The sequence below is a fragment of the Malaclemys terrapin genome, chromosome 2, assembly GCF_027887155.1.
Source record: "Malaclemys terrapin pileata isolate rMalTer1 chromosome 2, rMalTer1.hap1, whole genome shotgun sequence".
Classification (NCBI taxonomy): domain Eukaryota; kingdom Metazoa; phylum Chordata; order Testudines; family Emydidae; genus Malaclemys; species Malaclemys terrapin.
The window spans coordinates 48,692,367-48,705,871 of record NC_071506.1 but is presented as its reverse complement, the minus strand read 5'-3'; the positions used below and the strand labels follow the sequence as shown (position 1 = coordinate 48,705,871).

The 13,505-nt window shown below is 41.2% G+C and overlaps 2 protein-coding genes across 2 annotated transcripts in view; one reads left to right on the top strand and one right to left on the bottom strand.

Moving 5' to 3' along the window:
* E2F5 (E2F transcription factor 5) overlaps positions 1–8,596 on the top strand; it is a 32,372-nt gene extending 23,776 nt beyond the window's left edge. Inside the window, exons 5-9 of the mRNA XM_054018436.1 lie at positions 2,905–2,969; positions 4,469–4,736; positions 5,453–5,653; positions 6,105–6,149; positions 7,846–8,596. Of these exons, the coding sequence (XP_053874411.1) occupies positions 2,905–2,969; positions 4,469–4,736; positions 5,453–5,653; positions 6,105–6,149; positions 7,846–7,955 (689 nt within the window). The 3' untranslated portion in view covers positions 7,956–8,596. The remainder of the gene's footprint in view (positions 1–2,904; positions 2,970–4,468; positions 4,737–5,452; positions 5,654–6,104; positions 6,150–7,845) is intronic.
* On the bottom strand, positions 8,553–13,505 carry RBIS (ribosomal biogenesis factor). The gene is made up of 4 exons (XM_054018437.1): positions 13,426–13,505; positions 12,729–12,845; positions 9,719–9,835; positions 8,553–8,739 (listed from the first exon to the last, which is right to left on the bottom strand). Exons 2-4 carry the CDS (start codon positions 12,840–12,842, stop codon positions 8,671–8,673), a joined length of 300 nt encoding a protein of 99 aa, XP_053874412.1. The 5' UTR covers positions 12,843–12,845; positions 13,426–13,505; the 3' UTR covers positions 8,553–8,670.

Sequence of the window (13,505 nt, the reverse complement as noted above, 5' to 3'; positions counted from 1 at the left end):
TGAAATTATAGTAAAGAACAGAATTATCAGACAAATAGGATGAACAGGATATGTTGGGCAAGAGTCAACATGTTTTTTTGTAAAGGGAAATCATGCCTCATCAATCTATTAGAATTCGTTGAGGGGGTCAACAAGCATGTGGACAAGGGTGATCCAGTGAATATAGCATACTTGGACTTTCAGAAAGTTTTTGACAATGTCCTTCACCAAAGGCAAAGCAAGAAGTCATGGGATAAGAGGGAAGGTCCTTTTGTGGATCAGTATCTGGTTAACAGGTAGGGTAGGAATAAATAGTCAGTTTTCACAGAGAAGAAAGATAAACAGCCGGGTTTCCAGGATCTGTCCTGGAACCGGCGCTGTTCAACATATTCATGAATGATCTGGAAAAAGGGGTAAATAGTGAGGTGGCAAAGTTTGCAGATTTAAAAAAAAAAAAAATTCAAGATAGTTAAGACCAAAGCTGACTGCAAAACATTACAAAGGGATCTCACTAAAAGTAGATGATTGGGCAACAAAATGGCAAATGAAATTCAAAGTAATGCACATTGGAAAACATAATCCCAACTATACATATAAAATGATAGGGTGTAAATTAGCTGTTACCACTCAAGAAAAAGATCTTGGAGTCACTGTGGGCAGTTCTCTGAAATCCTCCACTCAATGTGCAGTGGCAGTCAAAAAAAGCTGACTGAATATTAGGAAAGGGATAGAAAATATCATAATGCTGCTATATAAATCCATGGTATGCCCACATTGTGAATCTTGTGTGCAGTTCTGGTTGCTCTATCTCTAAAAAAGATATATTAGAATTGGAAAAGGTAAAGAGAAGGGCAACAAAAACGATTAAGGGTATGGAATAGCTTCCATAGGAGGAGAGATTAAAAAGTCTGGGACTGTTCAGTTTAGAAGAGTGACAACTAAGGGGGGATGTGATAGAGGGCTATAAAATCATGAATGGTATGGAAAAAGTGAAGGAAGAAGTGTTATTTACTCCTTCACATAATACACTAATCAGAAGTAACACAATAATCAGATGTCTCCCAATGAAATTAATAGACAGCATGTTTGAAAGAAACATAAGGAAGTACTTCTTTACACCACGGACAAACAACCTCTGGAACTCATTGCCAGGGGATGTTGTGAAGGTGAAAATTATAAATGGGTTAAAAAAAACAATTGGGTAAATTTATGGAGGATAGGTCCCTCATTGGTTATTAGCCAAGATGATCAGAGATGCAACCCCATGCTCTGAGTGTCCCTAAGCCTCAGACTGCCAGAAGCTGGGACTGGACGACAGGATGAAGCACTCAATAATTGCATTGCTCTGGTCATTCCCTCAAGCATCTGGCACCAGCCACTGGTGGAAGACAGGATAGTGGTCTGACTCAGTATGGCCGTTCTTATGTTCTCGTGCATTAACCATCAGACTTGAAAAAAAGCTGTTTGTTTGAAACCTCTAGAAATGGGATTTTTTCAAATACCTCTCCCCCTCACCCCAGCCCCTCCCCAAAAACACATCCTACAATACAAAATGGCTATTTAATGACGATCTAGAGCCAAGGATTCCATATTCCTGCTATTGAGCGAAGTTCTTACAACATGAGGATCATTATTTGTATTTATTATATTGTTACATAAACCTCACTATAACATAGTGGTTTTTTCCATAATTACTTTGAATTTAGAAAATGTTTGCAAGTGTAATTATGTTTATAAGAAATGGAACTTACAATACATAGCTACTTGATACTTTGAAACTACATACTTCGACAGAAGCGACATGAGCTATTAGATGTCTTTTCCATCTGCAGTCATGGATGTATGGAAGGGGGGTTTGGTTGCCCCCAGGGCATTGTTTTTCCTAATGTGGGCTCTGCAGGACCTGTCCAAGTTCTGTGGTAGGGGGAGCAGGTCAGGACATGTTGGTCTGACCCACCAGAGGTTCCCCAGAAAAGACAACTCAGGCCCAGGCTTCCATATATTTTCTGGGGACAGCTGCAGCCAGGGGGAATCCCTGATAGTACAGTTCCAGTGGGGCCATGCTACTGGGGATAGCTGAAGCCAAGAGCTGGGGGATAAACACCAAACATCTGCACAGATGGCTCCTGTCTTTCCCTGGATTCCTCATAGTCCACCCAGTTTGGGAGTGGTGAAAAACTGGGACCTCTCTCCCACAGAAGGATGTGGGAGACTCTCTGCAAAGACCTCTAGCAGAGATTTCCCTTCCAGGTTCTCCTCCTGGTTTTTCCACAAGAGGGGACAATTGGTCCAAAGTTTAGAAAACAATTCTAGGTTACATAAAATGCCTTTTAATTTCTCTAGTTTTGCCTGAAGAAGAACTTCAAGATAATGTTCTCTGTAGCCATGTACTTATATGTAGTATAGAGTTTAACCCAAAACATAAAAAAGATTATTACAAGAGTTCACTAATTACAAAATATGGAAACACTTAGAATGAGGTTTACAGTGAGAGAAGTGCTATCTCGCAATACACTGAGAGAAAAAAGCATTATCCTAATTTTATAGGTGAGAAACTGAGGCACAGAGAAGTGAAGTGACTTTCCCCAGGTATTTCAAACAGTTAGTATGCTACAGAAAGAAAGGTGGTGTCCAAATGCACTGTGCAAGGCAGCTACACCCAGATTGTACATGCTATAGAGACTGGAGTTCTGGGGACATACAAAGCTAAGTCCTTGGATATTCTAATTATGAATACATAGATAGACAGGTTTTCTTCACTTTGCTCTCATTCATGTTAGAATTTGTTCCTGAAGTACATCAAAATGTGCAGGATTTGTATCAAACTAATGCTGAAGTGGCATTAGAGAACTATATTCCATTTGAGTGTACACAGCCCAAGAATGTGTAAAATTACATATGGTTAACATTTTCTTAAATTCCTAGGAGACACACTTCTAGCAATTCAAGCACCTTGTGGTACACAATTAGAAGTACCTATACCTGAAGTGGTATGTACAAACTGTTTGCTTACATATGTGTGGTGAGGGAGGGGCAAGGATGCCTGTGTTGCAGCTAGCAAGGTTTGTCTCTCCGTCTGTGTGGGAGAAAAAATTAGGATTCACCTAATTGGATGTGGACTGATATTGGGTAAACAGCATATTTGCGCATCTAGACAGACTAAAAGTGATTATACCTTTCAGTTAAAACAAGATACTTTGGGTTTTCCCATTCCTTCTTCTCTCTTCCGTTTGCAAAAGCCCAATAGCTGCCGTTTCCCTTCAGGCAAAAAGCAGTGGTGCTTCCTTCAGAGTCTGTCAATGCTGGTCTTTCAGTGGCAAGCTCCTTTCCTCCCAACCCCTGCTGGGCCAAGGAATTTGGAAACCCAGATCAGATCCCCATAGAACAACAGAGGAAGCGGTAGAAAAACAGATTGTCATTAAGGACTAGACCAGATAAAGCATCAGAGAATAATAGAGAGAGCAATCTTGGTTTGGCCAAGAAAGATGGATGGGCAAGACAATCTACTTTGCTTCATGTTTTTACCTTCTGCCATCTTCAATTTCTGTGATACAGTGCTTTTCAGTTTTTCATGCTGCCTACACAGGTGGGGAAAGAGTGGCAAACATTTTTTGTGCAGTTGTAGGAGGATAGTGATTCCATTTGATGCGTTTCATATTTTAACTTGAGCAAAGAATGAGTAAAAGCACAGTAATTAAACAATGAGGTTACAAAAAATGCCACAAGGTGAACTGCAATGCTAATCTAATGAGACTGTCCTTTGTACTGCTGGACACAGATAACTTGTATTAGTTGTCTTCATGACTGAAATATCTCACCTGTTCCCAAAATAGAAAGATAATGACTTAATCCCATGAACTGGACAATGGTAGCAGCACTGCACACGCCAGATTGAATCACAAGAACTGGCTCTTTAACATGAAGGCTTCATGTTGACTATTCTGCTGGGCAATTGTCCTGTGTTCACTGAATCAAGGAGGAAAGGATTTGGCTATGGTGGGACAGTTAGTTCCAATTAAGTCAATTTTGCAGATGAGAAAATTATTTTAAAGAGGCTACTATATGTCCCGGGGTCAGGTTTTAGTGGGAACCCTGCTGTGACTCGCAGCTACGCTTGAATTCAATTACATGAGCATTGCACAGAATTCTGTACTTGAGTGCCATGTGTCAGTTGTTAATTATGTGAGAATGTAGAAGGGTTGGAATCTTAGTGGTTACGGGGCGTGTTGTATTGGTTTTAAGTCTCTTTTTCTGTCTGATGTGATGTTAGTTAACTTGGTATAAAACTGTCTTAATGTGGTCTTATGACTAGAAAATTGTATGTCACCTTGCAATGGCATCTTGAGAATTTTATTCTTAAATAAAAGTTTTCTACCTAGGCAATTATGCATTTCCATTACTTTCTATGGCAATCACTGCATGCAGTTATTTGGCTTAATTGTCAGTCACAAGGAATTGTAACTGTTATTTCAATGTGCCACCTTTAAAGGGACAAAATGGACAAAAGAAATACCAGATCAGTCTAAAGAGTAGTTCAGGACCTATCCATGTGCTGCTTATTAATAAAGACTCAAGTTCCCCCACGCCTGTGGTGTTTCCAGTTCCTCCTCCTGATGACCTTGTACAGCCCCCATCTCAGCCTGCAATTCCAGTGACTCCCCCAAAACCTACTGCATCTACTGAGAATCCATCAGAGCGGCATGACATTAACCAGGAGCAGCATTTACCACATACTCCAGTTACAGATACACCATCAGGTGGGTCCATGGTTTGTTTCCCCCCACCCCCAAAAGAGATTTTAGAGATGGGGTAGAGAAAGGGAATCAACTGTTAGCATAATGTAGCAGCTGCCAGCCTGAGACCTGACACCAATGGAGTTACTATCAGCTGGCTGGAGGAGGTCACCATCCTCTTCCTGTTCTATGTTCAGACTTCTGTTGAAATGGATTGTTCCACTTGCAATTTATTGTCCTATACCAGAAACACCTCAGAAGTGATCCAGAAACCAGCCCACAACAGGGTTCTGGGCTGTTCCTCAAGGTGATTGTATGTGGTGTATGAAAGACTTCAAACCTCTACTGGAATGTAAAGCTTGAATATTTACCTTTGACAAGCTTGTACTAGGACAGTCCCTGCTGTTGTTGCAAAAGGCAGTGTTATGTGAAAAGCAGACTCAGTGAGGGAGATTACCTGAACTTGTTTTTATCACTAATAGATTCAGATTCTAGGACTGGAAGGGACCTCGAGAGGTCATAGAGTCCAGTCCCCTGCCCGCATGGCAGGAGATAATCAAATGCCATTTAGCAACATACTACAGAAATTGTGAACCAAATCTCTGAAGGGCCTTGAGAGCCTGTGCCTGGTTTTTGAAAGATGACATTTCAAATACTGGCCATGTTCTACCAAATACAGGTGTGTCTGCATATAGTTTACCATAATAGACTTTGTAATATGTATTTTTCTGCCATTGTAGACAACAGTGTGCAAGAGAACAATACAACTCCAGCAACTCCTTACTCTAGCCTTCCGGACTCCTTGCTGTATACGAGCCTTGCAACAGATGCAACACAAACTACTGCTAGCTCAAATGACTATCAGGCCTTGCTTCCCTTGGATGTTAATTGTATTCTCAAGCCAAACTCATTTGATATAGCAAAGATGGATGAGCCCACAGGTAGGCAGACTCTCTTTAGTTTAACCCTTCCTGACAAAGCTAGCAGCAGATTTCCCAAGGGAGAAGAGGCCAGCAGTTAGTCTTGTCTGCAGCCTTTCCCTTCTCCCTCCTGGAGCTCTTTTCTTTTCACCATTTTGGCTGTGGTTGCTGTCTGGTTTTGGGTGAAGTGCATCCCTCATAAAGATGCTCCATTCTGGTACATTGCTTACATTCCCTTTGTAGTTATAAGTGTTTGTGTAACCTAAGAATAGCACCAGAAACTGTCCAAAAGGAAAAGTTAAGGGGTTTTATTATTTTAAGCCCAGTAGGATACTGGTCTGGTTGACTATCTCTACTGCTCTTGAAAGCATTATGTTATAAATGTAGTAGCCTAACACCCTCCATTTCAATAGCTGTTTAAAGCACAGAACCTGGGCTGACTTTCACAAATAAGTGCTTTTGTGTTTAACAGGAACTATTAGTAGTGATATCATTGACGAATTGATGTCTTCAGATGGTAAGCATTTAGCATTCCTATTTTTTTTAAATAAGCAGAGTTATATTTTAAGAATGTGATCCATTCATAGGAACGTAGGACTGGAAGGGATCTCCTGACTCATTGGGTCTAGTCCTCTGTTATTGCAGGCAAATGTCATTCATATCTGAATTCATCATTTCCCTAGGTTTTTGTTCAAATCTGATTCCAAAAATTAATTACAAATATCTGATATTAAAACCGCTGCCACACAGGCCCCAGCTTCCTCGTTTCCCCTGAGGTGCTCAACCCCTGCTCTGTCCCAGACCCCACCTCCACTCCTTCCCCCAAGTCCCCACCTCTTCCCATCTCCTTCCCTGAACGTGCCCTGCCCTCATTCTGCCTCCTACATGCTGCTGAACAGCTGATCCTCAGCGGGCAGGAGCTGATCGGCAGAGCTGAAGGTGGGCAGAAGGTGCTGGTGGGGGTGAGCTGATCGGCAGGGCTGTCAGTGGGTGCTCAGCACCCACTAATTTTTTTTCCACGGGTGCTCCAGCCCTGGAGCACCCATGAAGTTGGCGCCTATGAGCTGCCAGCACCATTTTAAACATGACCTATTTCACTCCCACCTCTTTCCTGTTGCAACTCTCCCTTTCCACCTTTACTCTAGTTTCCATCGCTTACTTGTTTTCCCTTCCATACTGAGTCATGATATTAAGGCCCAAATCCTGCAAACACTTACATGTGTGAGTAATGTTATATATGCATAATACCTTTAGATTCAGTGATACTACTCATTTGCATTAAATGATGCCAGTGTTCAATTTTTTGCAGGCTCAGGGCCTAATTGAGTATCCAGTTGATAAGAGAGAGAATGACTCAGTGATCAGGGTACTACATGGAGAGACCTGGGTTTGATTTCCTGCTCTGCTGCAGGCTTCCTGTGAGAGTTTGCGCAAGTCATCTAGGCCTTGTCTACACTTACTGGAGGATTGATGGATGGGCAGTCGATAATTGACTGCTGATCGCTCTCCCGTTGACTCCTGTACTCCACCAGATTGAGAAGAGTAAGAGGAGTCGATGGAAGAATTTCTCCAGTCGACACTGCATAGTGTGGACCCTGCGGTAAGTAGATCTAAGCTACGTCAACTTGAGTTATGCTATTAACGTAACTCAAATTGTGTAGCTTAGATCGACTTTCATGCATAGTGTAGACATGGCCTCAGTCTCTTCATGCCTTAGTTTCCAGTCTGTAAAGGGGGATAATAGCATGACACTACCTCACAGGAAAAATACATTAAGACTGTGAGGCACACAGGTACTACAATAATGAAGACTATATAATACAATAGATCCACTGCTAGGTACCAACCACAAAGGCTGCTTAAGTGTTGCTTTGCTGCAGCAGAAGAGACTAATCTCTGTTACACTTCACTGGCTTTGCTGCAGGTAAGATTGCAAAGGAAATTCATTTAAAGCATAGTAAATAAATTGTGTCTACACATTTAAATTATTTTTAACCTTATTTTGGTGGAGTTGCACCAGGATCCCCAATGCACACGAACACTGCCAAAGCAAAGCAAGTTGTAACATTTTGGACTACTGACACTGGACACCAAAGTTTTTATTTACCTTCTGATGGAAATGATTTGAAATTTACTGGATGTTGCAAGGCAGAATTTTAATTATAATAGATTTCTGTGATTCTATAATTAACTAAACTGTTCTTGTTTTACAGTTTTTCCTCTCTTACGACTCTCTCCTACTCCCGGAGATGACTACAACTTTAACCTGGATGATAATGAAGGAGTCTGTGATCTTTTTGATGTGCAGATACTAAATTATTAGATTCGGTGGGAACCAGACTGTCATATCTACCTCTAACTTTATAACATTCTAGACTTCTTCATAACCTAAGTATTTTAAATAATGAATGTATAACTTCTTAGTTCACTGACTCTGGGAGTGCATTTCCTTTTGCTTCCTTACCTATTTCACAAAACACCTTAAATTCAAAACCAGAAGAAAGGGCTTTTATCAAAATGTTCTCTGGTATTTTTTCACAAGTTACATTAATGTAACCCAGCTTTGAAATCCCAAGTTCTCCCCCACTCCCCATCCCCTCCTTTTTCTTGCAGCCTTCTGGTTACTTAAAAAAAAAAACCCCAAGGCTTGTCACTTAGCAGAATTTTCTTTCTGAAGCTTTACTGCCAAGAAGCTTTCTGTATGTTTTTAACCTTTCACTACAATTTTTAAAAAGCGTTCACTGCCAAATTTTAAGTGAAGGACATTAAATGGGTTATGTTAAATTGTTTCAGTGAACCAATTTTGTGAAGTGCCTTCTGTTTTAGCACTTTAAGTTTCTCACATTTTGACTTCTGACATTCCACTTTCCTAGATTATAGGAAAGGTCTGTTTGTAGTTTGTATTAAAGTGTGCCAATGCTTGTATATTAACAAGATTTTTTTAATAAAACTGTACAAACCGAGTATTCATTATGTGCCATCCACTGATTTTTGCCAGTAAATTTTGCTTTTGAAATTCATAGATATTTCATTATGCATTACAACTGAGATAATAAGCTTGCAGCTGCATCCACATCAGCTGGTTCACCTTCCAGGTGCTTGGAAACCTGAAAATAATTAAAAACAAAAAAAAAATTACATAAAGTAGGAAGCTGAGGTTGTATAAAAAATGTCATTGATGGAAACAATGCTAACAAAGCTAACAAATACTTGCTGTCTGAAAGATTGATTAGCTTGGTGTATTGGACTGCAAGACATCCTACGTTTTTTTATAACATTCACTTTATGGGAATATATGATTTGCTAGACTAGATGGACCAGTGGTCAATACTTAAAGCTTCAGAGGAAAGCCAAAAAAATCTGTGCCCGTAACATACATAGCCAAAATGGAGATAAACTTGAATGCTCTAGTCAACAAAATCTAAAATTGTGAAGGAGATTATTACTGCACAGAGACTAACACACTGTCTAACTTGTTCCAGGGAGATTGCATGAATAATTAATAGGACCCCACCAGTGCTCCAGAAAGAGAGAAATTGTTTCAAAATGTTATATTTTGATGAGGAAGCTGCAACTGGAGCAGAGGTGGGGCTGATGTTTTTACAAAAAAATTAATTTTTTCATATTGACAGTCATCAAATGGTTAGCCAGGAGATCCAGGATGTCTTGCAAAAGCAACCACCTTTATTTTCTATGCCTATTCGTGTTAAGGGTTAACTCGATGAATCAAGGTGTCCAGTTGAAAAGTTATTTTATTAATTTTTAAAGCTCACGAGTAAAAGAATCAACTAAAACATCCAGATATTAAATGAAAAATCCATTCTGACATCTAGTGATGCTCAACTATTTCCTCTCTTCTGACTAAGAAGGGAGTTTGTGACCTCAGAAGAACTGCTAAGGTTGCTTGCAGACTTGACATCTCTTCATGATGGGGTCACAACTGTGTTTTTTTTTTTTTTTTTTTTTTTTTCTCCAGTCAAGACCTAAAAACTTATCAAAATTAAACCTTAATTTTGGAATCTTTCTAACCGGAGGTTGCAGCTACCCTCCCAACCAAAGATGCATTAAATAGGACACAATTATTACCCAACGCCTCTTTTGAGATTTTGATGAAATGCCTTTTGATAGTTGTTTGACTTCTTTCTGTACTTCAGTAAATGCTTTATTTACCGTTCTAACTTTTTCATCATTCACAATGTTTATCTTTAGAGGAGAAAAAATTGCACAAGTTAGTCAAAGGCAGTAAGTGATCTTAATATGATGCTAAGGCTTATTTATTATACATACACCTCTACTCCGATATAACGCTGTCCTCGGGAGCCAAAAAAAAATCTTACTGCATTATAGGTGAAACCACGTTATATTTAACTTGCTTTGATCCGCCGGACTGTGCAACCCCCCCGCCGGAGTGCTGCTTTCCCGCATTATATCCGAATTCATGTTATATCGGATCGTGTTATATCGGGGTAGAGGTGTATTTACAATGGTTCTATCTTTAAAAATGCTTGGAGTGGGGCACATTCTTTAAAATGTTTTAATTGTACTACTGTTTGAATGTGTAAATATTAAAGATAGTGAATTTTTAATAGAACTTTCATATAAATGGATCACTAGCAAAGAAATCTAACAAATAGGTCAAAGCTAACTTGTTTATATTGGAGATAAAAGGGGAGGAAAGATTTCCTTCTGGAAATGGAACACATAACAGAAAACTAGTTCAGACAAACTGTCACACCTTCAGTTTATTTTAGCCAATATGAAGAAGCACCCAGTCCAGGCAGGTTCTTTATTTCTATCAGCAGGTAGGTAGGTAGATACCTGTAATTTGTAACTGCTCATCTCATCTTAACTTGATCTAATGGGCCACTTTTCGGTAACAGCATTCTCAAATCTGTTTTACTGTTATATACGAAATACTATATAAAATGGAGATTTGGCTCCACCTCTAGATATTCCTGAATATAAGCTTGCTGCTATTGTTTGTCACTGAAAGTTATCTTTGTATCTGAATAACATCCTCAGGTGCCAGTGACACAAAACATTTTCCCTGTGAGTCACTGTTTAATTCCATAGCTTTGGTAACATTCCAACTTTCTACTAAGTGATTTGTTCTCTTTTGTCTATAACTTGCAGCAGGGAAATTAAGAGGTCTTTCCTTAAACACCTTCCTCAGAAAAAATGTGATTACCATTGGCTTAGCTATACATTTTCCAACAGTTTGAAAATATGTACTGGAAAAATGTCTTTGCTGTTGCTTTATTAGATTCTTAATAGTTTAATTCTGTGGCAGATTATGCAGTTCAGGAGTGACACAAGCTTTGGGAAAATAAAGCCAAGTTGTGGTGGCTAACAAGTCTAGTGCATCACCTGAACAATAGAGTTTTGTCTAATTTTAGAATGAAAGCTCATTATGCCAGGGATCACATCTTAAGTCTTGTTCTGTGTCATGTTCCCCAATAATCAATAACATGCTGCAAAACCACTTTCCAAGATAAAGAAGTATGAAATCATTGTATTGGGTGTATAAAGAACAGTTTTGTGGAATAACCTTCAAGATTTCAGCACTCATTAAGGTAATACCATTACATTTAGAAATCATACTCTCACCTAGAAACTTCAGCAAGAGATGGTTTAAAAAAATGGGTTGTTCTAAAAAAAAAAAAAAAAAATTCTGCAAAAATTGTCATTTACACAGATGCAATTTTCTAGTTTTTAAATAAATTTCCAACCAGCTCTAGTAACAAAGATTCCAGTAACCTAGATTATTTCTGTCAGGTTTTCTGTTTCTGACAGTGCTTGGTATGTAATCAGTTTTACTGTTTACCCAGTAACTCTTCCCCTTTTTGGGTTTGTAGGTCTTGCAGCAATAAAGGCAAGATTTTTTTGTTTTTTTAAGAAAACAAAATGGCAAAACCACAAAAATGGGCAGTAAGACTTAGAGGCAAAGGGTAGTCCCCAAAGTTCTTAAACACCCAACAATCCACCCTAGATTTCAAGTTGATTGTTAAGTGTAAACATCTACTTCTTGTGATGTTTTATTTGTTTCAAGTAGCTGTGTCAATGCAGTTCCTATCAACCAGTATTAGTTCAGGATATCCACATATAATCCTGTCTTCTGTTCTAGCCCAACTGGTGAATAAATGCATCTGACAAAGTGGGTATTCGCCCACAAAAGCTTATGCTCCAATACATCTGTTAGTCTTAAAGGTGCCACAGGACTCGCGGTTGCTTTTTACAGATCCAGACTAACACAGCTACCCCTCTGATGTTTGCTTTTAGTCATCTCTCTCCATGCTCATTAATGTTTTATATAGTGGGAAACTGAAGGCTTTTTGCCCCTGTTCTGTGGGTGATGGCCCTACAAGTTCACTGTCCATTTTAGTCAATTTCACGGGTCATATGATTTTAAAAATTGTAAATTTCATGATTTCAGCTATTTAAATCTGCAATTTCATGGTGGTGTAATTGTAGGGGTCCTGTCCCAAAAAGGTGGTGTGTGTGTGGGGAGGATGTCGCAAGGGGGTTAGCAGTACTGCTATGCTTACTTCTGCACTGCTGCTGGCAGCCACACTGCCTTCAGAGCTGGGCAGCTGGAGAGCGGCAGCTGCTGGCCAGGAGCCCAGCTGTGAAGGCGAAGTCACCAGCAGCAGCAGCTTAGAAGGATGGCATGATATGGTATTGCCACCCTTAGTTCTGTGCTGCTGCCTTCAGAGGTAGGCCCTCAGTCAGCAGCTGCCACTCTGGCTACCCAGCTCTGAAGGCACCGCAAAAGTAAGGAGGGCAAGAGTGTGACATCCTTAAAATAACCTTGAGATTCCCCTGCAACTCCCTTTTGGATCAGGACCCCCAATTTGAAAAACGCTGGTCTCACCCGTGAAATCTGTATAGTATAGGGTAAAGGTACACACAAGACCGGATTTCACAGTCCACGAAGCATTTGTTGTGGCTGTGAATTTGATAGGGCCCTACCCATGGTACAGGTCCTGTGTACCATGGGTCTTTTTTTGTTTTTACTAAAGATGCTTGGTGGAGATCTCAAAAACAACATATGAAGAAAAAAATATTTGCACAGGCTTATTACTGTGGCCCTACTAACCTTCTTCAGATTTGTTGTGACCGGTTTAGCTTTATTCTTGGCCTTCAGGGATTTGGTGTTGGCCACAGCGAAGACGCTCTTCGGCTTTGACCCTTTGGCTTTGTTCTTGCCCATGGCCTAGAAGGTGGTAAGACAACGAGGTTCGCCTTGTAAGTGTGGCGGTGTCGGCTTTGAGGCCGTGCCACCTTTTGCACCAGTAACAGCCGTTTCTGGGCCTGCTACCCCACTAAGAAAGAGCAGGGCTGGGGTTTGTTTAAAATTGAATCACTTCGGCCATAAGGAGGCTTGCCGGAGCGGAAGGGCGGCTCAGACGAAAGGAGGCTGTCGGCTGCGGGTCCCCAGGCCAAGCGGCGGGGTAGCCTGGCGACAGCTGAGCGGCGCTGCGAGCCCGGCTGCCAGGTCTCTGGGCCCAGCTCGTGCAGGTCCTGCCCCACCGGTAACTCTTTCGGGAAAGGGCGGAGGCGGAGGCTTCGTTTCCGTGTCCACCCCCCGAGACGTGAGTAACGGGCGGGGTCGAGCCAGAGTCCCCCCCCTCGCAGCCAGAGTGCGCTGCCGGGCGCGGGCAAACACTCGCCTCCAGCCTCAGGGCAGCTCCCCGCTTCCCGAGTAAAACGCGCTCCCCCGCCCCGGGCCGAGCCTCGGCAGGCGCACGAGGGGCTCCCCCCGCCACGTGCCCGCGTCCCCCCAGCGCACTCACCGCAGCGGCTGCCGTCCGAGCTCACAGGCGGCGGCTGCGCGAGCGCCCTGCGTCATCATAGGAGCGCTCCTGGGAATTTC